The 24,182-nt window shown below is 36.6% G+C and overlaps 1 protein-coding gene across 9 annotated transcripts in view; it reads right to left on the bottom strand.

Moving 5' to 3' along the window:
* ROBO2 (roundabout guidance receptor 2) overlaps positions 1 to 24,182 on the bottom strand; it is a 691,429-nt gene that overhangs the window by 18,707 nt on the left and 648,540 nt on the right. For all 9 annotated transcript variants that reach the window (XM_070406004.1, XM_070406006.1, XM_070406010.1 and 6 more), the window contains 2 exons: positions 14,061 to 14,321; positions 9,312 to 9,517 (listed from right to left, as the gene is read on the bottom strand). In XM_070406004.1, the coding sequence (XP_070262105.1) occupies positions 9,312 to 9,517; positions 14,061 to 14,321 (467 nt within the window). The remainder of the gene's footprint in view (positions 1 to 9,311; positions 9,518 to 14,060; positions 14,322 to 24,182) is intronic.

Below are 24,182 nucleotides of genomic sequence, written 5' to 3'. Positions count from 1 at the left end.
AGGACTCAGTTGAAGAAATAGTGTGAATATATTTTTAATTTAATGCAACCTCTAATGATAATTTGCCTGAAATCTACACTTGTACACTATAGAAGGGTTAGAATTATTTCAAGATTTTAAGGTAAAAACTTAATTATGCAGAAAGTATAGTGAACATTCATAAACAAAAACATTTATAAATAATACCAGAGCAAATAGACTTAGAAAATAAGAAATATGTATCTTTGGAAAGTCCTATTAATTTCAAAACTCAGTATACTTTTCTGCTTTTTAATTAAGAACTTTAGTTTTCTCTTTAGAACTAATTTTTATTTTAGAAAGTTAACCATTATGAAGAATATCACTGGCATTCTGCAAAATGCAACATGGCAATAGAGGAAAAAATTCAGCTTTATGTGTAAAGAGCTGCAAAGATATGAAAATACTGAGAAATAACCTTTATTCTTAGTTTTTATCAAGTCATTTACAATTTTATTTATTTTTCTTAGACTAAACACATCAAAACATGAATCTATTACATAATACAATTAATATTATAATTTTTATTTTAGTTGGTATACCATTAATTTATAACAAAATAAAGTACCAAATGTTGCTTATTCAAAATTTTTTAAAAAGGAAGAACTAAATATTTACGGAACACTAACTTAAGGTTTCTAAATAAACCAAACACATATTTATATACAAGACATTAAAGTCAAGTGCCATATATTTTTCTGCTTTTCTCCAATATTTAAGAGACAAAAGTATAGTTAGGAGTGTTGCCATGATGAAGCATTTGTACTTTTTTTAGTAAAGGTGCCAGGATACAATCACAGGGGTTCATGCACTTTCGAGAAAGAGAAAACAGAAACCGAAGAGGTTAGACGGATTTGAGAAGTTAAAAGGGTGTTAAGTGTAGCAGAAAAAGATAGAGTTTTGATTCTATTTGCCAAAAGCACAGAGATACACTTTTTACTTTCAAAACAAATTCCCTTGACACAGGCCACTGAAAGGAAGCCGAGATAACACCAGCAACTGAGCCTCCTCCAAGAGAACCATTTCTGAGTTAATAATCACAAGTCAAGGACCAACAGTCCGAAATGATGCAATAGGCTTTGCAATATAATGTTACAGTAGATAAGAAACATATCAAAGTGATTCAGTCAGTGATCACAAAAGAATTTGAAACCCTAGAACCGAGGATAGTTTTGAAACCCATGAAAGCTCAGGCCAGTCCCTTCTATGTTCTGTTTTCCATGTTTCTAAATGTCTACGCCACATCTGTGAACACATCTGTGTCAGCTATCTGAAACTCACTCTCCAAACAAGCATCTCCTTTTGTACATCTTCAATTTCATTCCCAACTGATGTTCTTCTAGTCCCTCTATGTTCCTCATTGTCCCTGAATTAATTTTCTGAAACATTTATCACACTCAAAGGCTTACCTAGTTTGCCAATGCCACATCCAAACACCAAACTAGGTATTTGAGATTCTTCAGTATTGAGCCCAGCCTCCCTCTCCAGCCCCATTTCCTCTTACAGCCTGTGTAGTCCTATTGCCTCACCCATATAACATTACTCACACACCTCTGGATTGTAACTGACTCTATTAACCACTGTGAAACTTTAAAGTCCAAATCAATATCATCTCTTTTCTCACCCTGATTCCACCTCTCCTTCAACCCTATATAAAGGAGAATCAATCTCTCTGCCTCCTGTGTTTTTCAAACAGTATTCACACAGTAGCACACCAGTCTCTACAAACTACAGTTTGCTGCATATATGTTTCCTCTTCTAGACAATGTCTCATTCATTTTTATATCTCTTATACAGGAACATTGCACAGTAGACATTTCAATAAACATCAAGAATATTAAATTAAATATCTTCAACATTTTCATTATTCACTATAAATTCTATTTCTGATTCTATTCCATGTGTAATTTCCTAGCAATTACCTTATTTTAGTTACAGAAAGAATGTGCTTATAGGAACTCCTAGAAAACATTAAATAAGAAATACAATGTAGTCAACTCTTGTCAATTACTTGGACAATGGAAAAAGCAGTGTTGCAATTACCTAAAAGACGAAAAAACATCCTATATCAGTGATGGCGAAGCTATGACAAGCGTGTCAGAGGTGACACGCGAACTCATTTTTTTGGTTGATTTTTCTTTGTTAAATGGCATTTAAATATATAAAATAAATATCAAAAATATAAGTCTTTGTTTTACTATGGTTGCAAATATCAAAACATTTCTATATGTGACACGGCACCAGAGTTAAGTTAGGGTTTTTCAAAATGCTGACACGCCGAGCTCAAAAGGTTCACCATCACTGTCCTATATAATAATAGGCTAATATGCAAATAGACCAAATTGTAGAACAACCAGTTATCCTGATTTGCACTGACCACGAGGGGGCACATGCGGAACATGGCAGGTGTCGGCAGCAGGCGGCAGAGTACGGAACATGGCAGGCATCAGCTGTGGCAAGATGGTGGAGCAGGTGAGCAGGGACGGCAGACCAAGGTGGGGCACTGTTGCTGTCACTGGGGCAAGCCTCTGGTGGTTACTGAAAATTCTTTGCTCTCGTGCACTGTGGTCCTGCCCAGCGCTCACACCTGCTGACGGTGCCAGCCCCGCTGGACCCGCTGCTGGCACTGGACTCAATCGCTGCGCTGTCAGTGGGTGCAAACGGGGCTGGTGCCCGGCAGCATGTGGGAGCGGCGGCAGGGGGATTGGGGCTGCTGGCAGACAGGGGACCAGGGGCTGTAGCGGGAGGGGCCAGGCGGGGGTACAGAGGGTGGTCCGAGACCTGCCCCTATGCCCTCTGCAGCCTCACGGTCCACAGTGCCTTTTAAGGTGAACGAATTTGTGCATTGGACCCCTAATATATATATATATATGTATATATATATATATATCTTGACTATGATTTGATAACTTGAATATTGATATTTACCAGTATCTTATTCAAATTAAGACAACAATGTTACATTAAGTAGCAATTTACATTTTCTTCTGACTTTTCTATCCATACTCACTCATCTTAATGTACAAAGCCCTCTCCCCTCTTTTTCAAAATTTTTCTTTCTCCACTATAGTTGGGTCTGTTTTTGTTTGTTGGTTGGTTGGTGTTTTTTGTTGTTCAAGTTGGTTTGCTGTGTGGTTCTACTCCAAAGATTTAGCATTTTGACAAATTTAGTCTCTGAACATGTAAAACTTAGGAAAAATCCTTCACCACAGCAGTGTCACTAAAAAATGCCACCTTCTGAGATCTCTTAACATAAATTTTAGTTTGTCTTTTTCAATAAACCCCTGTTCATCTCCCCACGACAGTGAGTCTCTCTATATGAGGATTTCCATGTACAAATTTGCCAAACCCTAAACAAAGCAACTACTCTCCTGCCTCTGTGTTCTTGCTCTGAATTTATCTCAATGTTAATACTCCTTGCCATGTGCTCAGAAATTCCAGTTACTCATGAAGTTTTCCCTGATTTTGTTCCCTTTCTTGGGAAGAAAGAGTAGCATGGAAGACATGGGTTTGAGTGTTTGTGAAAATAGAAAGAACACTAGCTATTCTTTCCTTCTTATTCTCTGTAAGAGTGAGGAAATGAAGTAGTTCTTATTCTCTGTAAGAGCGAAGAAATGAAGTAGATAATTTCAGAATTGAAGAGATGTGAGCCACGGGCATTTGGCCATGTTGGGCAATTTCACCTCCCTGTGGTTACCATTCTTTCCCATTCTTTAGATTTAAAACACCAAAAATGGCCTGAAGATTTATATGAACTAGCAAAAAAAAAAAAAAAAGACAACTATTGGAAGAAAATAGAAACATTGATTCATGAATTAGAAAGCAAGCATAATTGGTTTTCTTTATAAATGTTAATGTAAATATAAAAATTAAAATGATTCTAAGTGAAACAACTCAGGGGGAGAATGTTTACAAATTACAACCAATCCATAGCAACTTGACATGTTATAGCCCCAAACATAATACATATTTAAACTTTAATGAAAAATTAATTTATGCCACATAGCCAAATTTATCTGTGTTTACATTGTCAACCTTTCCAAATACCTCAGGTTCAAAATTGCTGAAAGGCAAAAAAGAAACAAAAAACAGAAAATAACCCCTCATATTTATTCCAGCTGTTGAAGAACTGCATACAGGACATTAAGTTGTTGCTCAAATGTCACTGAGCAGTAAAATACCATGATAAAGTGGTATCTTGCTGTGTCTCTAGTACAGCTCAGCACTAAAATTAATTTATGATCAGTCATCAATTCATTTACATGTCGTTTTATGCTAAATCCTTGCTTGCTGATAAATGCTTATCCTTAGATCCAATATGCTAGAGTAGTCTGTGCTTTATAATATCACCCTGCTAATTGTTGCATTCCATTTTTATGAGATACAAAAACTGGCTTCCTCCATTTTTTTCAGTCAATATTTAATCCAGAAAATCTTCCTATTAAGTACAATCTGTCTAACTATCTCTATATATAAAAGCCCAGTGCGCGGAATGGCAGAACCAGAATAACCAGAACAACCAATGGCTATGACACGAACTGCGGCAGCCAACCAGCCTGGTCTGGAGCCTGATCAGCCCCCTTACCCCGGCCTGGCCACCAATTGGCCCCCAACACCCCAATTGGGGGCGGGGCCAGCTGGCCAACTGCCCGTGGCCCCTCCCTCCCGTTGGCACAGCCCAATTGGCACCATCGGGGCGGGCCAGCCAGATCCCACTCATGCACAAATTTGTGCACCAGGCCTCTAGTCTATTAAATAAAATCTTCAGTTATAATTGTGTTTGGACAAATGAATCCAAATATTGATCTCTACCTAGATGTAGGAAAGCATGTCTAATCTTTAGAGGTTCCACTTTCACTCAAAAAAAAAAAAAAGTAAACATGCAACAATTCCACCTATATTTCTCAGAGAGAAAAATATCTGTAATACATACAGAAAGTAAAATAAGTAATTATAAAATATCTTCCTTTGGACATTTCACACCTGCTAACTTGTTCCATTCAGATAAAAACTGAATAGATGATGTTCCCCTTTTATCTGTTACGTTTTGAAGTTTATATTTAATTTCTTTTATAATACAGCAAAGCTGTGGAAGTAGTCTAAGAAAACAACAATTACTTTTAGCAATATTTCTGAAATGTCCCTAATATTGAAGTATTTTTCTTACATTTTTTTCAACAAAAGCAAGGAGTCAGGTCACACATTTAAGTGACCAATTTTCTAAAAGCTGTGTGGTCCAATAAGATGTTGAGGCTGCCAGGTTTTATTGATTTCAAAATGATCTGGTTTGGGAGTTCAAGTAAAACCTCAAAAGACATAAAATACAGAAAATATAGAGTCACCATTTCCTTTCAGCTGCGGTATTTCTGTGGGGTCCAGCAGAGAAGGAAACTTTTTTTTCCCATTTCCCTTCCCAGCACTCGCTCTCAGTGTTACTTTCTGTGCTCAACGTGGCAGTTCCAATCTTGGCTCCACGTTTAGGACATTTTCCTCCTGCCTCCTCTCCCATTGCCTTCTGTTTCTTTTTGCCTGTGGTGGAGCCATTAAATTCAGGAAACACTTACACTGGACTCCCACCATAAACATTACAGAAAGAGGTATTGAAGGCTTCCCATCCTGTTACCCAAATGTGGGTTTGGCGTTTATGAAGAAATATTTCAAGCATATTCCTGAAGACTAACACAGTCCTGCATGTTCACATTCCAACCCCAGAGTGCGCTGTGCTGTGATCAACACATCTTTATACTTTCTACAACCAAACAGGTTTAAACTCTAAGTATAAATTAAAATTATAAAAATGTGATTTCTTTAAAAGAGTGCTCATAGAGTTGAATTTTGTTAGAATGAGTAACTATTCTTGAATATAGAAATAAATATGAGAAAAATAATGTTTTTTCTAAAAATTACTATTTTTTTATCTTGATTTAGTGTATAAAGGTAAGAACTAATGTTTTTCAGAGAGAGAGAGAGAGAGAGAGAGAGAGAGAGATGTTAAGTAATAGACTGGAAAATAATTTTCCTCTTAAATATGCTACAGCCAGACATTAGAAAAAGTTGGGCATTTCCAGAGCAGGGATTATGATAACTTATCTTTAGCATAAGACTGACTGATTTTGAATCTTCTTCTACAACTTATCAAGTGTGTGACATTGAAAAGGACTTTAAACCCATCTGTGACTCAATTCCTTTTCTATAAAAAGAGAATAAACAGGGAAGGGAGGTTGAGGACAAGTCAAAGAGGCTAAAAGGAGGATAAATGGTGATGGAAGGAGACTAGACTTCGGTAGTGAACTCACAATACAATATACAGATGATGTATTACAGAATTGTACACCTGAAACCTATATTATTAACTGTTGTAGCCTCAATAAATTCAATAAATATAGGTATGTAGTTTATCAATTCTGAAAATAAAAAAATAAAATGATGATTAAATGAGTTAATATATATTAAAAGTTTAGAACAAGGGTCAGCAAACTTTTTATATAAAGTAACAGGCACTAAATATTTTAGGCTTTGCCTTCTCTGCCATATAGTCTTTGTTGTTGATTGTTTCTTATTTTCTTTTTTTAAAAATATATTTTATTGATTTTTTACAGAGAGGAAGGGAGAGGGATAGAGAGTTAGAAACATCGATGAGAGAGAAACATCGATTGGCTGCCTCCTGCACACCCCCCACTGGGGATGTGCCCGCAGCCAAGGTACATGCCCTTGACCGGAATCGAACCTGGGACCCTTCAGTCCACAAGCGGACGCTCTATCCACTGAGCCAGACCGGTTAGGGCTCTTATTTTCTTATAACCATTTAAAAATGTAAGACATATTGTTAGCTCATTAAGACCCACACAAAAACACAGGCCACTGCTTAGAAAAGTGCCTTTCCCTTACTAAGGGTTATATACGTGCAAATTGTTGTTATTATTATTATATCATTATTAAATCTCAATTCTTAGCTGAGTGGTTGGAAGAATTAGGCATTTAATAAGTGTTTGCTGTGAGAATTTCTAAATGATATAACAATTTGGCAAATACATTTTCCATTACTGAATTTTACAGACTGAATGTTGGTATCCCTCTAAAATGTGTATGTTCAGGCCCTAACCCTTAATGTGATGGCACTTGGAGGAGAGGCCTTTGGAGGTAATTAGGTTTAGAGGAAGTCACGAGTGTGAGGACCTCCCGATGGGATTAGTGACCTTACAAAGAGACCAGAGAGCGTGCTCTCTCTCTAACTGCCATGTGAGGGTACAGAAAGAAGAGAGCGGTCTTCGAATCATGAAGAGAGTTCTCACTAGGAGCTAAATCTGCTGTCACTTTGATCTTGGACTTTCCAGCCTCCAGAATGGTGAGAAATTAATGTTTGCTCTTTAAGCCAATCACTCTATGGTATTTTGTTATAGCAGCCTGACCAGACTAAGACACCGAGTTCATAAAATATGGAACTACTGATATTTTCCATTTTTCTTTGCTTTTTCCATTTATGAAACTTTATGTCAAAATTTAAGAAATTCCTCAGAAATGTCTTAGTTGCTATGAAAATATTTGAAATTAATATACTTATTTATTTATAAATATGGGCTCTATATCTTGTTAACTGCTGGTATTCTTTAACATAGCAGATGTTGGAATATAATATATCCACAATCCTGAATAATTATAAATATATATTTTTATTGATTTTTTACAGAGAGGAAGGGAAAGGTATAGAGAGTTAGAAACATCTATGAGAGAGAAACATCGATCAGCTGCCTCCTGCACACCCCTTACTGGGGATGTGCCCGCAACCAAGGTACATGCCCTTGACTGGAATCGAACCTGGGACCCTTCAGTCCTCAGGCCGACGCTCTATCCACTGAGCCAAACCCGTTAGGGCTGAATAATTTTATGTACAGGCTTAGAAGCCCACCTCTATGGTATAATTGGAATATCATTTTGGTTGACTTTAAAATTTCAGGGAAGGGAATATCACTGTTATTTCATTAATTTCATGAAAATGAAAATCTCTAACAGAGAATTCAAGTGAAAGTAATGACTAATTTGCTCACACCACACACAAATTTAGAACTCACAGTAATTTTTGGTAAGATCAGTATCCTCTACTAAAAACATATTGCCCACATAACTTAGCACCCTTAAACTAGCCATGTGTTTGAAGGAAACATAAACATGTTAGAATAATATTCATTAGCATGCTGATTTCTATAATTTTTGGTTCTTACATACATTTACCTGAGGGTCATTACCATGTGCATGTACAGTGGGGCCTTGGCTTACGAGTTTAATTCGTTCCAAGACCGAGCTCGTTAAGGAGCTCATTAACTCAAATTACTCTATCAACTCAATGCAAAAACTCGGCCGAGAGACAGCTGGTATCTCAACAAACTCCTTAGTCGGGACACTCGTAAGTCAAGGCCCCACTGTACATGCCTGTGTGATTACTTGAGAAGACCCAATGACATGCAAAGACAAACTTACATATTTAGCAGTTACATCTTTATGTTCATGCAAGAGACGTGTGTGAGTGTGTGTGTAAAAAATGGTACCTACTTGAATAGAAAGACGTTTTTACTTTTCTCCATATTCATTGTGCATATATTAGAATTTAAATTTTTCTGACAAAATTTGATAAATTTTAATCCTCGGAAATAGGCTTCAGTACTGAGAGCGTCCTACTAGAGTACCACCTGCAGCCTTCCCCTTGGTGAACAAGGCAAGAGGAAGCCAGAGGAGTAAACAGCAATACATTTCTTAGTAGAGAAGCAGTTATTGGTTCCAACAATATGAAAAGCATAAATGTGTGGTTTATCTCTCTATACAGTTTCTTCACTCTAAAAAATAATACCCCTGCAACCTTAGAAATACTTATTCTGAACACTTGCTTTTTTTCATCAATGAATGATTTTACAGAGTAAAATATCAAAAATCATATTAAGATTGCATTCACTTTGTATGTCGTTCCTGTTACATAAAATATATCATTTCCAAAAGTCAAGGTTTTTATATAAAAGACTTGGTTCTCCAGTAGAGTGAACTTTTCATGAAAACCCTGGATATAATTGAGTTTTCTTTCATGTATTTAAAGCTTTTTAAAATTCATGAAATTTTCTTATCATTTTTGCAGCAAAGCAAAAATACTTTCAAATCCTTTTTGAGTTCTGTGTTTAATATTGGCCTATTTAAAATGTTACTGAGATAAATGGAGTGGAATAAATCTTACATAAAAAAGAATTTGATTTTTGATGCATTTAATGTTACAAATAGATCAGTTATTCCTAATAAATTCGTTCTGTTACCTGTCACAGAGCTATCCAGATTGTCCATGCTGGATCCGGGCGTCTGCTCTAGCACTCTCAAGGGCCTGGGGATTTCTAAAGCCTCCTCCTCATCATCAGCATCATCATCTGGAACATCTGTTTCCAAATCAGAAATCAAGGCTCCGGACATGTAACCTAATGGTGGAACCGGGGGCTGTGGAGGTTGATTATTGCTTTGAATGTGCCTAGAATTTAAATGGGGATGAAATAAATTTGTTAGCATTCCACAAAATTGTAATTAGAACTAAACAGCATGCTATGGTAACTAATTTTCTCTTCTTGTTTTCCTTTGACTAATTTTGAAGCTCACACTCCTTTCTTACATTTCAGCGGAGGCAATGGGCTACATATACGTAACTTGCCAACACAACAACAACAACAATTTAGATTATAATATTCTTCAATTGGTATTTATAGGATGATCCACAGAGAAAAAGAATACAGATTCAGCACTATTTAGTATAAAAAATCTTCCAAAGGAGAATAGGCATATTTATCACAAATATCTATTTAAAGATGACTGTAGCTCTAGCCGGTTCGGCTCAGTGGATAGAGTATCAGCCTGCAGACTCAAGAGTCCCAGGTTCCATTCCGGTCAAGGGCACATGCCCAGGTTTCGGGCTCGGTCCCCAGTAGGGGGTGTGCAGGAGGCAGCCAATCAATGATTCCCTCTCATTATTGATGTTTCTATCTCTCTCTTCCTCTCTGAAATCAATAAAAATATATCTTAAAAAAATAAAGTGGACTGTACAGTGGGGCCTTGGCTTATGAGTTTAATTTGTTCCGAGACCGAGCTCGTTAAGGAGCTCATTAACTCAAATTACTCTATCAACTCAATGCAAAAAATTGGCGGAGAGACAGCTGGTATCTCAAAAAACTCCTTAGTCGGGACACTCGTAAGTCAAGGCCCCACTGTATTTTGGTCCAAAAAGAATATGATAATTTTGTTCCCAGCTTAGTGTCAGAGTTCTACTCAACCTGTGTAACCTATGTGACCTGCTGGCCCTTAGGAAGAAGAGGTGTCATGTAAAGGCCTAATACTAACGCCCCTGTCCCCAACCCTGAACACAGTCCCTGCCCTACAAGCTTTCATCCTGCACCAGCCCCGAATCAGGCTGACAGGTGTTTTCACTTTAAACCAGTTTAGAGGAGGAATGACCACCTTGTGTTCTAGCTACTTATTGGTGCATCAGCCCCACCCACCAAAGTCTAAGCACCTGAAAGCAGAAGAGACTCCTCTCAGCACTGAGTTTAAGCCCTCAGGTGTGCTCAATAAGTAAACCCTTTGAATGAATGAATACCTTTCATCTCAACCTTGTGAAGCAGATAGAACTCTCTTTTCAACATTATTAAAGTGAAGTCCAATTAAATGATTTTTTCAAATCACATGGTTGGTAAAATGTAGAGCTGGATGCTGGGGTCCAATTGGTTTACTTTTTGAGTACTTAAGAGTTTCTTCTAAATCAGGGGTGGGGAATGTCCAGCCCATTGGGTTGTACAAGGCCTTTGAAATCATCTGGCCCTGCCAAAGCATTAGGGGTGAGTTAATTAAATGATTGACCAAATATAGTAGGCTAATTTTTAAGTTGATAATTTTGTATGGCCCGCTAATGCCATTATAAAATTCCAAATGGCTCTTGTCAGGAAAAGGGTTCCCTTCCCCTGTAAACCATGAAATGCTAAATGAAATCACACTGCATTTGTTATTGTCATTAAAGAGTGAATATACTGCATGCTTGGGCACATTGTCTTTTTTTATACAAAATATTTAAAAGACATCTGCTATATAAGGAGATATAAAACAAGTGCTATGCATTTTTACTGATAGTTTTTTTATTTAAAGATGTAAGATCATTTTATTTAATATTTTCATTTTGAGGAAAATATTTCATTGCTTACTATTCCTTTTGAAACTGCATTCTTAAATTTGTAGCCAACTCCAATGTTAACAAGATTCTAGAATCTAGATCTTTCAGTTTAAAAAGCAAACCTAATATGTTAGCTCTGGTAGCCACCTGTATATCATGAGGCCCACATCTTTAATTTAACAGACCAGGACTGTGAGGTCCCATATGATTGTTTGAAATTCATAACAAAGCCTTCTTTGAAAAGTCAGGTGGTTCCCTAACTATTTCTACAATAAGTCATGAGTGTGGATGATTACACCTTCCTGGAAGTGTGGCCTCGAATCCTGTTTGTGAATCAAGGAAGAAGTGAGCCCAGTCAGGAGCAAGTGAATATAAGATGCCATTTATATACACAATTCATTCTCCTTAAGGGTGGACACTTGGCTCCTGGGGAGGACCAGACAGTCTAACACACTCGTCCTACATCACTGCTGACATCTCTTGATGAGCCAGAGCTACATTAAGGGGTGAAATTGTACTTTGAGTTTAGCAGAATTAGGAGATATACTGAAATGCAGAAAGAGGGTATACACATTATAAATATCTCCTCATTGCAGGCACTATGCTGAGCAGTTCAGGGGTCAATGTGAACAGAATCCCTGGAGTTTAAGCCTGGGAGTGACTATTTTGTAAATGTTTTTCCTGTGATGTTGACGTGCAGCCCAGACAAGAGGCATTTCCATTCCAGAAGGGCAAGGTCTTATGTCCTTGTGTCTCATATCCCTGCATGGGAGTCAGCAAGGACATTCTGGGATTGCTGGACAGAAGAGAAACATACTGGGAAAGCAGGGTCTGCTCTATGGACACTTGGAGCAGGTGGAGGTGAACTCATTTAGGAAATGTCTGTGGAGCATGCACTAAGTGGGCCCTCCTCTAAGTGTAGGAGATAGCAGTGAACAATTCAGGTGGAAACCCAAGCCCATTTGAAAAATATCAGCTGTCATATAGCTAGTTTCTTTACCAGAACCACACAAGTGCAAACTCATTTAATTCCTACAAAACTATGATGCATAGTAATAAGCTTTTCCTTGCCTAAAGAGACGTCAGGCCTTTGCCCTGTGCTCCAGGAAGGTAATCTCTAAACTCTAGAATGTTCTGTCTGATAAAAATGTCTTTGGTTGTTGTGTGTTTTTTTGGAGGCCTTCAGCTCCTCCAGAAAGTCTAGCATTGAGACTTATGGTGGGACCCTTGAGTCACAAGGTATCAGCTTGCCTTCTGGAAGGGCTGGAGATCGAGGTCAGCCATGCAGGTAGTCCACCATGTCTGTGTGACAGCCCCGATAAAGACTCTGAACCTCAGGGCTCAAGTGAGCTTCCCTGGTGGGAAATGCTCCTTGCACACTGCTGCTGGGAGAGGACAACTGGAAGTGTGTCTTTGGAGCTGTCTGGATTCTGCCCCATGCATCTCTTTTCTTGGCTGACTTTAATCTGTATCTTTTCACAATAATACACTGAACTGAGTGTAACAGCTTCCTGTGAGTTTGTGGGGTTTCTAGTGAACTGAAGCACAGAAACGTTAAATAAGTTGCCCAGTGTCATACAACTCACAAGTGGTGGTGGCCCCAACCTGGCTACCCTCAGTCAAATACCACACCAAGCCTTTAGACTCTCCAGAGCAGGGCCTGGGTATCAACATAGTTTAAGGCTGTCCAGGTGATTTTCAAATTTAGTCATATTTGAGAACCCAGAGCTGGAATCTGTGCTAAGTAACTAAACTGCACAGCTTCATAAGTTCACTTGAAGGAAATTTTCCGGCTTCACCTGAAAAACTGTTATTTTATAAAGCAGTCTGATGTAATATAACACTGTTTAAAAGTAGATTGTTTTAAAATTCGAAAAAAATCTGATAATTGTGAAAGTTCAAGAACCTCTATTTCTAAGAAAAGACCTTATGTTTGTAATAAGCTTTAAGTGATATTCCTGGTTTTAGTGTATCTTTGTGTATTTAGTTGTATTTAAAAAAGTTCATTAACACTGTGAATAAGATTTATCTTATTATCAACTTATTTCAGTAGCCAGAACTAGGAAAAAGAAGCAAATAATCTGTCATAAAAATTTACTCTAATTTCAAGCACATGGTATAAATTAACAGAAGATAATCAAAGGTATATTATTAAGATATCATTTTAAAAGCCGAGAAGAGAGGGCAAATGAGAACAATAACTGCACAAAATAATTAGGATTGGTGCACTTGTATTCCTGTCGTATTTTCACAGGGCATCTAAGTAGATTTCCATTTATACCTTATGCAAGTGTATAGATTGATTAGAAAGAAAACAATTTTGGAGTTGTAATTATTCTGTTTTTTTTTTAATTCACTTACTGTTACTAATATTGTAATTTTTCCTGTCTCATTTAATTCACCCCAAAGAAGGTCTTAAATAACTGACACTGACCATATGTGATCTGCAAAAGCTTACATTTATATATTCACAACCACATACAGAATTAATTATAGGCACCTTAAATAATCTAGAAAGGAATCTTTATTATAGTATTGGAAGTGAGTTTAAGGATAAGCTAATTAAATTTAAACTATAAATTAGAAAAGACTCTGGTGTAGCCAAAAGCACCTTCACCTGAAATTCAACAGATCTAACTTCTTGCTCCGATTCACTCTAACTAGTTATGAAACTTTGGTCAAATTATCTAATGTTTCCTCAGTCAATTTCCTTATCTAGATGATTGAAAAGTTGTACAAAAGCATTTCTAGCCTCAGCAGTATAGTTCCATGAAAACCTCTCGTGAACTTAATAGGAAATCACATTTCCTCTCTCCATGTTTTGAAAGCCAGGTCCCCCTGACCTGCTGATGATATTTACCACGCTTGCTTTGCTATGTCAAACTGATAGGCCCTTGTCAGCTCGTCCAGGTGAGCTTGCAGCATGGGTTGCATCTCTTCCCGTGGGGATGGAGTGAGCGTTGCGGTGGATTGCTGCCCAAAGGAAATAGCAGGAGACGAAGCCACTCCTCGGACAGGAGGTGTCGGGACACGGTCATCGTCTTCTTCCAGTTCATCTTCCATGCCTTGATGCAAGTATGTTTGTACTGGTAATGGTGGGCACCAGCTATCACTGTCATAGCTGAAATGAAAAGAGAAAAAGAGCACATTTGCATATACACACACGCGCAAGCGCACACACACAATGATTCTGGCAATAAGCAACAACCACAATGGCAACAATAGTATCTGAACTGTTCTCTCAGTTTATTTCCGCCTGCTTTCAGGTTATCAATGCTACCATAGTAAATCACCTGGCTGTTGTCTTAATTTCTAATCATAATTACATCTATTTCCTCCATATCTCAATTTATTCTTAAAGGATCTTATTACCGAATTGTTACCCTGCAGTTACAAAAGGCAATAACTTTCCAACAAAGTTACTCATGTGGAAAAACCAAATTGCTAATTAAAGACAATTAATTAGTTAATCCTTGTAGATTTAACCTCTTCTGCTCATCCTCGTGTACCAAGAGAATACGCCAATATTGATCATCTGAGAAGTGCTTGAGAAATTTATTTACTTTTATTCTAGATCTATCCCAACCTTTGATTACATGTCACATGTTAATCATTAGGACACTGTGCTACAAAACTATTCAATAGCCCTTTGATTCTTTTAAGTCTCAATTTATTTTTTTTTTGCAGAAACGCATGCCTCCTTATATTTGACATCTGAAAACTATAAAACAGAAACCTAGTCCTATCAAATGTACATTAAAAAAGAAAAATAACATTTTTTTGAAACAGCATTTTTTGAGGACTCTGGTTAGGGAATATAGAAAATTAATTCTAAAAGTTTTTCTTGTGACATAAAATCAGTAGTATATCTATTTATACTTCCTTTGTAGTACCATTATTTTCATAAATCAAATAGATCTTAATGAACTTTTAAAAAGAGGTATAAGCATAAAATAAGCAATACTAGATGTAATTTTCCTATGAATTCAACTTTTTAAATACTTTCCAAATCTTTCTCTCACACTTGACTACTACTTCCACATCTCAGATCAGTCTCCTTTATATGTGAATTGTCCCACTGGCTTTCCTAGTCTCTTGGGGTGTCATATTTATGTGTGCTGTACTGTCCTCCATACAGGCAAACAGATTATATTTCTAAAATCTTCATTCACGTCACACCTATGCTTCAATCACTCAGTGATTATGGCTAATATGCAAAAAAGTTCAAACTCATTAGCAGGACATAAAAACAATTCTCCAGCTGATCAACCTATCTTTATAGTTTATTTCCACAACACCAGCCTACGCTGCACCTTTTTGAAGTATAAATTTTTATATGACTCTGCTCAAATCATCTGCCTGTAACCTCCAGGTGCTTCTTCAAGGTTCAATTCAAGTGCTGTTAGTTTTGTGAAGCTTTCTCTGCTCCATCAACGGAGTGGATCATAACTCCCTAATACTTATTTTGTATCATGTCTCTTTTTTTCCCCAAGATTCTGTGAGATCCTTAAACTAAAGTACTCTGTAATTCTGAACTCTGCATTTCCAGCACTAAGTACAATAAGTGGCATATGGACAGTTTTCATTAAAGAACTTGAAAAAAGGATGAATACTACAAATGTATATATCTAGTTTTTATCTCTCTTACAAATGCTAACTTGAAAATGTCCAGAAGATTTTTGAATATTTTTACTTGTGTGTCTTTTCACTTATCCTGTTTAAAACTGAATTCATGAAAACACACACACACACACACACACACACACACACACACCTGCATATAGGTTTTTATAGCAGCCCTATTCATCAAGTCATGTATATTACTAAGTGAAAGAAGCAATTCTGAACAGGCTACATACTATGATTCCAACTATAACACACATTCTGGAAAAAACAGTACTGTGGAAACAGCAAGAAGTTCAGTGGCAGCCAGAAGTTAAGGGGAAGAAGAGATGAACAGCAGAGCACAGGATTTTTAGGACAGTGAAACTACTCTGTATGATACCATAATAATGAATAGATGTCATTATACATTTGTTCAAAACCACAGAATAAGCAACACCAAGAGCCATGGACTTTGGGTGATTATGATGTGTCAAGGTAGGTTCATCACTTCAAAAAAGATTCCACTTTGGTGGGAGACGTGATGGTAGCAGAGGCTATGCATGGGAGTCAGGGCAGAAAATCAATTAGGTTAATTTTACTGTTAACCTAAAACCGGTCTAACAAAATAAAGTCTATTGAAAAACAGCAACACCTGAATTTATCATCCTTTCATTCAACAATCATGTGTCAGGTGACAGTATTTTTTCACAGAGCATGAACCCAATGGGAAGACCAATATTAAGCAAATAATCAACAATATCAAATACTGTAGGAACAGAGAGCAGGGAGGCTAGAACTAGTCCTAAGCTTGGCAGCGATCTGCTGACCAATGGAAAGAGGGTATTCTAAGTACCACATGTCTGGAGAAAGAGAAAAGATAAAATATTTGGAGAACTCAAATAGTTCTCTGGCTGGAAAGAGCTGGCAAATGAAGAAGGTTGGCCCCAGAAGAGCAGGAGAAGGGAGGGAGGACATGCCGGATCACAGAGGGCCTCATCAGCTCTGACAAGGAGTTTGGAAGTCTGCCTGTGGGTGATGGATAGTTACTGAGAGGTCTTATACAGGGAATGATATTATCTTTGGCTGTTCAATTTTCCTCTCTTGTTAAAGCTACCTAAATAATCTTCTATCTCAATGTGTTGCAACCTGAAGACCTTGTTTCAGAAGCCCTGATTGGAATATCTGTTTAGAAATATCATCTATAATTTAGTATAAACAAGCACACTTTAATATGTTACTAAAACTTTTTCATATTCTAGGAAATAGCATTGGTTAAAGTTGTATTGCCATTAATTGTCTACATAGATACCAACCTGACTGAGGAAGTCTATTGCTCTAAAACAATGTCATTTCTCCTGTTTTACATGTTGGAAATCAGTTAGATTTCATTTGAAGAAAATATTCTGTTGAGTAAAAAGTCTCTAACCCACTGTTCATTTGGATTTCTTGCTTGTATTTTTTTTTCAATCTTTAATCAATCCTATACTCTATTTAAAAATTGGTCTATGAAAACATTAGAATTGTTTGAATAAAATATTTGATACTGTTCACCCTTCTGTCTGTTAAATGTCTAAGTCTCAAACTACCTTTCAGATGATTTTTTTAAAGTTTCTCGACAGAAATCTCCTTCTTAAAATGAATTTGTTTGTTTTCTTTTTCTTTCTTTTTTTTGTACTTTTCCACCTGGTGCAGTGTTTAAATAATTCATCTTATTTTAAATAAACTGCACTCTTCCTATTTCACCTATCTTAATCTTAAAAATCCTTTAAGCTATAGGTTAAATCCTGTATATTTTATAAATATTGCCTTCATGTGGCTAACAAGCACTGATACATTACTCTTTTAAACTTACACTGATAATATTTTTGCACATTTCCCTGAAAATTGATTATATATTGTCTCATGCCATCATTATTTATTTTCATTCCTCACTCGAGGATATTTTTTCCCATTGATTTTTAGAAAGAGTAGAAGGGAGAGAGAGAGACAGGTTGCTTCCCACAAGTCACAGGCCAGGGCCAAGAGCCTGCAGTGAAGGTACATGCCATTGACCAGAATTCAATCCAGGACCATTCAGTTCCCAGGCCCACACTCTATCCACTGAGCCAAACCACTAGGGCCCCTTTTGAAATTTGGATTCTTTAATTGTCTAACATATTTTATTATTTAACCTTTCACATGTTAATAGTAGGTGATAAGCATACTTATTAATTTAAAAAATACATAAATTGCTTCATTAATAAAAATGCTTAGACCCTGGGTGGGTAGCTCAGTTGGTTGGAGCATCATCCTGAACACCAAAAAGGTTACTTGTTCAATTCTTTCTTAGGGAATGTGCCTGGGTGGCAGGTATGATCCCGGTAGTGGTGTGTATAGGTGGCAATCAATGAATGATACTCTCTTTCATTGATGTTTCTCTATATATATATATAATCAATAAAAACATATCCTTGGGTGAGAATTAAAAAATGTAATAAAAAATAAAAAAATAAAAATGCTTAGGTTTATTTTATTTTCTTCAGTTTTTCTTAATCCCCACCCAAGGATATGTTTATTATTATTATTCTTTTAAATCTTTATTATTGAAAGTATTACGTATGTCCCCAATTTCCCCCCATTGACCTCCTCTAGCCTGCCCCTACCCCTTGCCCCAGGCCTTCACCACCCTATTGTCTGTGTCCATAGATTATGCATATATGCATACAAGGTCTTTTGTTGATCACTTCACACACACCCACACTCCCCCAACTTCTCTCCGAGATTCTGCATTCTGTTTCATGTTTCCATGTCTCTGGATCCGCTCTGTTCATCAGTTCATTTTGTTAATTAGATCCCACATACAAGTGAGATTATGTGATACTTGTCTTTCTCTGACTGATTTATTTCACTTAGCATGATACTCTCTAGGTCCCTCCATGCTGTCTCAAAGGGTAAGAGATTTTTTTCTTTTTTACTGCTGCAGAGTATTCCATGGTGTAAATGTTCCACAACTTTTTTTATTCACTCATCAGCTGATGGGCACTTGGGCTGTTTCCAGATCTTAGCTATTATAAATTGTGCTGCTATGAACATAGGGGTTCATACATTCTTTCTGATTGGTGTTCCAGGTTTCTTAGTACATATCTCTAGAAGTGTGATCATTGGGTCAAATGGCAGTTCCATATTTGATATTTTGAGGAAACTGCATACGGTTTTCCACAATGGCTGCACCAGCCTGCATTCCCACCAGCAGTGTACTAGAGTTCCCTTTTCTCCACATCCTCCCCAGCACTTGCCATTTGTTGATTTGTTGATGGTAGCCATTCTGACAGAAGTGAGGTGATACCACATTGTCATTTTAGTTTGCATCTCTCTGATGATCAGTGACTTTGAGCATTTTTTCATGTCTCATGACCATCTGTATGTCCACTTTGGAGAAATGTCTATTTAGGTCTTTTGCCCATTTTTAATTGGATTGCTTGTCTTTCTTTTGTTGATTTGTAGGAGTTCTTTATATATTTTGGATATTAACCCTTTATCAGATGTATCATTGCCAAATGTGTTCTCCCATACAGTGGGCTCCCTTTTCATTTTGTTGATGGTTTCTTTTGTTGTGCAAAGTTTTTCATTTTGATGTAGTCCAATTTATTTTCTCCTTAGCTTCCTTTGCCCTAGGAGATGTATCCATAAACATATTGCTATGAGAGATGTCTGAGATTTGCTATCTATGGTTTCTTCTAGGATTTTTATGGTTTCACAACTTACACTTAAGTCTTTTATCCAATTTGAGTTTATTCTGTGTATGGTTAAGTTGGTGGTCTGGTTTCTTTTCTTTTCTTTTCTTTTTTTTTTTAATGTATCTGTCCAATTTTCCCAACACCATTTATTGAAGACACTGTCTTGACTCCATTGTATGCTCTTGCCTCCTTTGTCAAATATTAATTGAGCATAATGGTTTGGGTCAATTTCTGGGGTCTCTGTTCTGTTCCATTGATCTCTATGAATGTTCTTGTGCCAGTACCAGGCTGTATTGAATATGGTGGCTTTGTAGAATAACTTGATATCTGGAAATTTGATTCTTCTGACTTTGTTCTTCTTTCTCAAGATTTCTGCAGCTTTTCTGGGTCTTTTTTGGTTCCACATACATTTTTTGAATATTTATTCTAGATCTGTGAAATTTGCTGTTTGTGTCTTAATAGGGAGTGCATTGAATCTGTAGATTGCCTTAGGGAGTATGGGCATTTTAAAGATATTATTCTACCAATCCATGAACATGATATATTTTTCCATTTGTTTATATCTTCCTCTATCTCTTTTTTCAACATCCTCTATTTTTCTGAGTAAAAGTATTTTACTTCCTTTGTTAAATTTATTCCTAAATATCTTAGTTTATTTACAATGGTAAATGGGATTGTTTATTTAGTTTCTCTTTCTGATAATTCATTATTGGTGTATAAAAATGCCATCGATTTTCAGATGTTGATTTGTATCCTGCTACATTGCCAAATTCATTTATTAAATCTAGTAATTTTTTGGTGTAGTCTTTAAGGTTTTCTATGTACAATATTATGTCATCTTCAAATAATGACAATTTTACTTCCTCCTTTCCAATTTGGATGCCTTTTATTTCTTCTTATCTGATAGCTGTGGCTACGACTTTCAGTACTATGTTGAATCAGAGCGGTGAAAGCAGACATCCCTGTCTTGTTTCTGTTCTTAGGGGAAATGGTGATAGTTTTTGCCCATTGAGTATGATATTCGCTGTAGGTTTGTCATATATGGCTTTTATCATGTTGAGATATGCTTCCTCTCTTCCTACTTTGCTGAGAGTTTTTATCAAAAATCTATATTGGATTTTGTCAAATGCTTTCTGTGTCTATTGATATGATCATGTGATTTTGTTTTTCAATTTATTTATGTGATATATCACGTTTATTGACTTGCAAATTTTGTATCATTCTTGCATCCCTGGAATAAATCCCACTTGTTCATGGTGTATGATCTTTTTAATATATTGCTATATCTGATTTGCTAATATTTTGTTGGGGATTTTAGCATCTTTGTTCATCAGGGATATTGGCTTGTAGTTCTCTTTCTTTGTCATATATTTATCTGGTTTTGGAATTAGGATAATGCTGGACTTGTAAAAAGAGATTGGACGTGTTCCTTCCTCTTGGACTTTTTGGCCTGTACAGATTTTCTGATTCTTTCTGATTCAGGTTGGAGAGTTTGTATTTTTCTAGGAGTTTGTTCATTTCATCCACATTGTCCATTTTATTGGCATATATAGTTGTTTATAGTATTTTCTTAAATAATTTGCATTTTTATAGTATCAATGGTTACTTCACTTTCATTTCTGATTTTATTTTTTTGTGTCCTCTCTCTGTTTCCTAATGAGTCTGGCTAATGGTTCATCAATCTTGTTTATCCTTTCAAAAAACCAGCTCTTGATTTCATTTATTTTTTGTATTGTTTTTAGTATCTAGTCATTTATTTGTAGTCTAATTTTTATTATTTCCTTCCTTCTACTTACTTTGTGCTTTTCATTTTGTTCTTTTTTATAATTCTTTAACTTGTAGGTTATATAAATTATTATTAATTTTTCTTGTTGTGTGAAGTAGGCCTATAGTACTATAAACATCCCTCTCAGGACTGCTTTTGTTGTGTTCAGTAGATTTTTGGTTGTTTTGTGTTCAGTTTCATTTGTTTCCAGGGAGTTTGGGGTTTATTTATTGATCTCATTGGTAACCCATTCATTGTTTAATAACATGCTATGTAGCCTCTATATGTTTAAATGTTTTGGGGTGTATTTACTGCAGTTGATTTCTAATTTCATTCCACTCTGATTGCACAAGATGCTTGATATGATTTCAGTCTTCTTGAACTTGTGGAGACTTGTTTTGTTTCCTAACATGTGGTCTATCTTTATGAATGACCCATATGTACTTGAGAAGAATGTATATTCTGCAGCTTTGGAGTGAAAATTTTTATAAATGTCAATTAAATTCATCTGATACAGTGTGCCCTTTAGAGTAACTGTTTCCTTGTTAAGTTTTTGTCTGGAAGATCTATATAGTGAAGTCAATGGGATGTTAAAGTCCACTATTATGACTGTATTGTTGTTAATCTCTCCCTTAAAGTCTTCTAGAACTTTTTAAAATATATATTTAGGTGCTCCTATAATGAGTGCATATATGTTTATCAGAGTTATATTCTTTGTTGGATCAACCTTTTTAGTATTATGTAGTGACCTTTTTTGTCTCTTGTGATGGCCTTCATTTTGAAGTCTATTTTATCAGATCTGAGTATTGATACCCCAGCTTTCTTTTCGATTCCATTTGCATGGAACATTTTTCTCTATCCTTTCACTCTCATCCTGTGTGAGTCTTTAGTTCTGAGGTCGGTCTCTTATAGACAACATATAGTTTGGTCATGTTTTTATATCCATTCAGCTACCATATATCTTTTGATTAGAGCATTTAATCCATTTACATTTAAGGTTATTATTGATAGGTAATTATTTTTGCCATTTTAATTCTGTATGGCTAGGTTTCTCTCTCTATTTCTTCTCATTATGTAAGTCCCTTTAGCATCTTTTGTAATGCTGAATGGTGGTGATGAACTCCTTTGTCCTTTTTTTGTCTGCAAAGCTCTTTATTTTACCATCTATTTTGAATGATAGCATCACTGGACAGAGTAATATTGGTTTCAGATCCTTGCTTTACATTATCTTGAGTACTTCATGCCATTCCCTTCTGGTCTATAGAGTTTCTGATGAGAAATCAGATGACAGCTTTAGGGGGCTCCTTTACAGATAACAATTTGCTTTTCTATTGCCACCTTTAAGATTCTCTCTTTGTCTCTAATTTTTGGCATTTTATTTATGATGTGTCTGGGTGTGGGCCTGTTTGGGTTCTTCTTGCTTGCATCTCTCTGTGCCTCCTGAACTTGTGTGACTTTTTCCTTTACCAGGTTAGGGAAGTTTCTGCCATTATTTCTTCAGTCATGTTCTCTATCCCTTGCTCCCTTTCTTCTCCTTCTGGCATACCTACTATGTGAATATGGTTACATTTCCTGTTGTCCCGCAGCTCCCTAAAGCTGTCCTCCTGTCTTTTAATTGTTTTTTCTTTCTGGTTTTCTGATTGAGTGCTTTTTATTCTACCCTTTCTTCTAATTCACTGATCCAATCCTCAGCTTCCTCTAATCTTCTGTGTATTCCTTCCAATGTGTTCTTTATTAGAGCTATGTCATTCTTTATTTCTGAATGTTCTTTTTTCGTAGTTACCATATGTTTTCTCATACTGTTGAGCATCTTTACCATCATTATTCTGAACTCTATATCAAATAAATTTCTTATCTCCATTTCATTCATTTCTTCTTCTGAAGAATTTTCTTGTTCTTTCATTTGTGGGTTTCTTTGTCTCCTCATTTTGGCTGCCTGTTTGGGTTTATGAGTATGTATTATGAGATCTGCAGTGCCTCTCTAATCTCTAGTGTCAAACTCTATTTCTGACTAATTAGAGCAGGCACAAACCTAAAGCCTCCAGAGACCATCTCTGCCTGTAGACTGATTGGATTCAGTCTTGAGTAGCCCTCAGGCAATCATCCATCGGTGTAGCGAGAGTTTTTCCAACAGGGTTTGGCAATTGCTTCTGCCTGGAGGCTAATTGTTATTCTTAATCTCTTAATGGGCCTCAGAAACTCCACACAGTGGGGCAAGGTGCTTTTCAATAGGTTGGGTCAACTGTCTTTCCCCCACAGGCAAAGCCAGCTTATAGCATTGTCTGCGTGAGAAAGATGACCTCTGCAGCATGAGGGAATGACTAGACACATGAAACTGGGGTGTCTGCCTTCTGAACTCTAACCCAGAGCCCCCAACCCCGGCTTCTGCTCACACATCTCCAGTCATTGGCCCTTTAAGAGGATGCTTGCATTTCTTGCTGTCTCTGGTTGGCAGACAGCTACCCTGCTTCTTTTCATATACAGATGTTATGTGTGCACCTTTCTCAGTTCTGGTGCCCAAGGATATGTTTAGAGAGAGGAAGTGAGAGACAGAGAGAAACATTGATGTGAAAGAGAAACATCAATTGATCTATTGCCACCCATATGAGACCTGACTGGGAATGGAACCCAAAACCTTTGATGTACTGGAAGACTCTTCAACCAACTGAGCCACCTGGCCAGGGCTGGTTAAGATTCTTCTCTTATTTATTTGACTTTAAATGCTATATTAGTAAGTCAAACAGAAATATCTATAGTAAATCTGATTTTAAGTGAAGCTACCCCTTTTCAATATGGAATGTGTGTGCTGTTATACTTCATGACTAGTTATAATAAAATTTACTTCATTCTGTTTTACAGAATAGCACAATTTTCCCATAAACTTAGTTCCTGTACT

Source organism: Myotis yumanensis, unplaced genomic scaffold (assembly GCF_028538775.1).
Source record: "Myotis yumanensis isolate MYYU_CA2020_CCGP unplaced genomic scaffold, mMyoYum1.0.hap1 SCAF_2, whole genome shotgun sequence".
NCBI classification, from domain to species: Eukaryota; Metazoa; Chordata; class Mammalia; order Chiroptera; family Vespertilionidae; genus Myotis; species Myotis yumanensis.
This window is presented reverse-complemented; position numbering and strand designations above follow the sequence as displayed.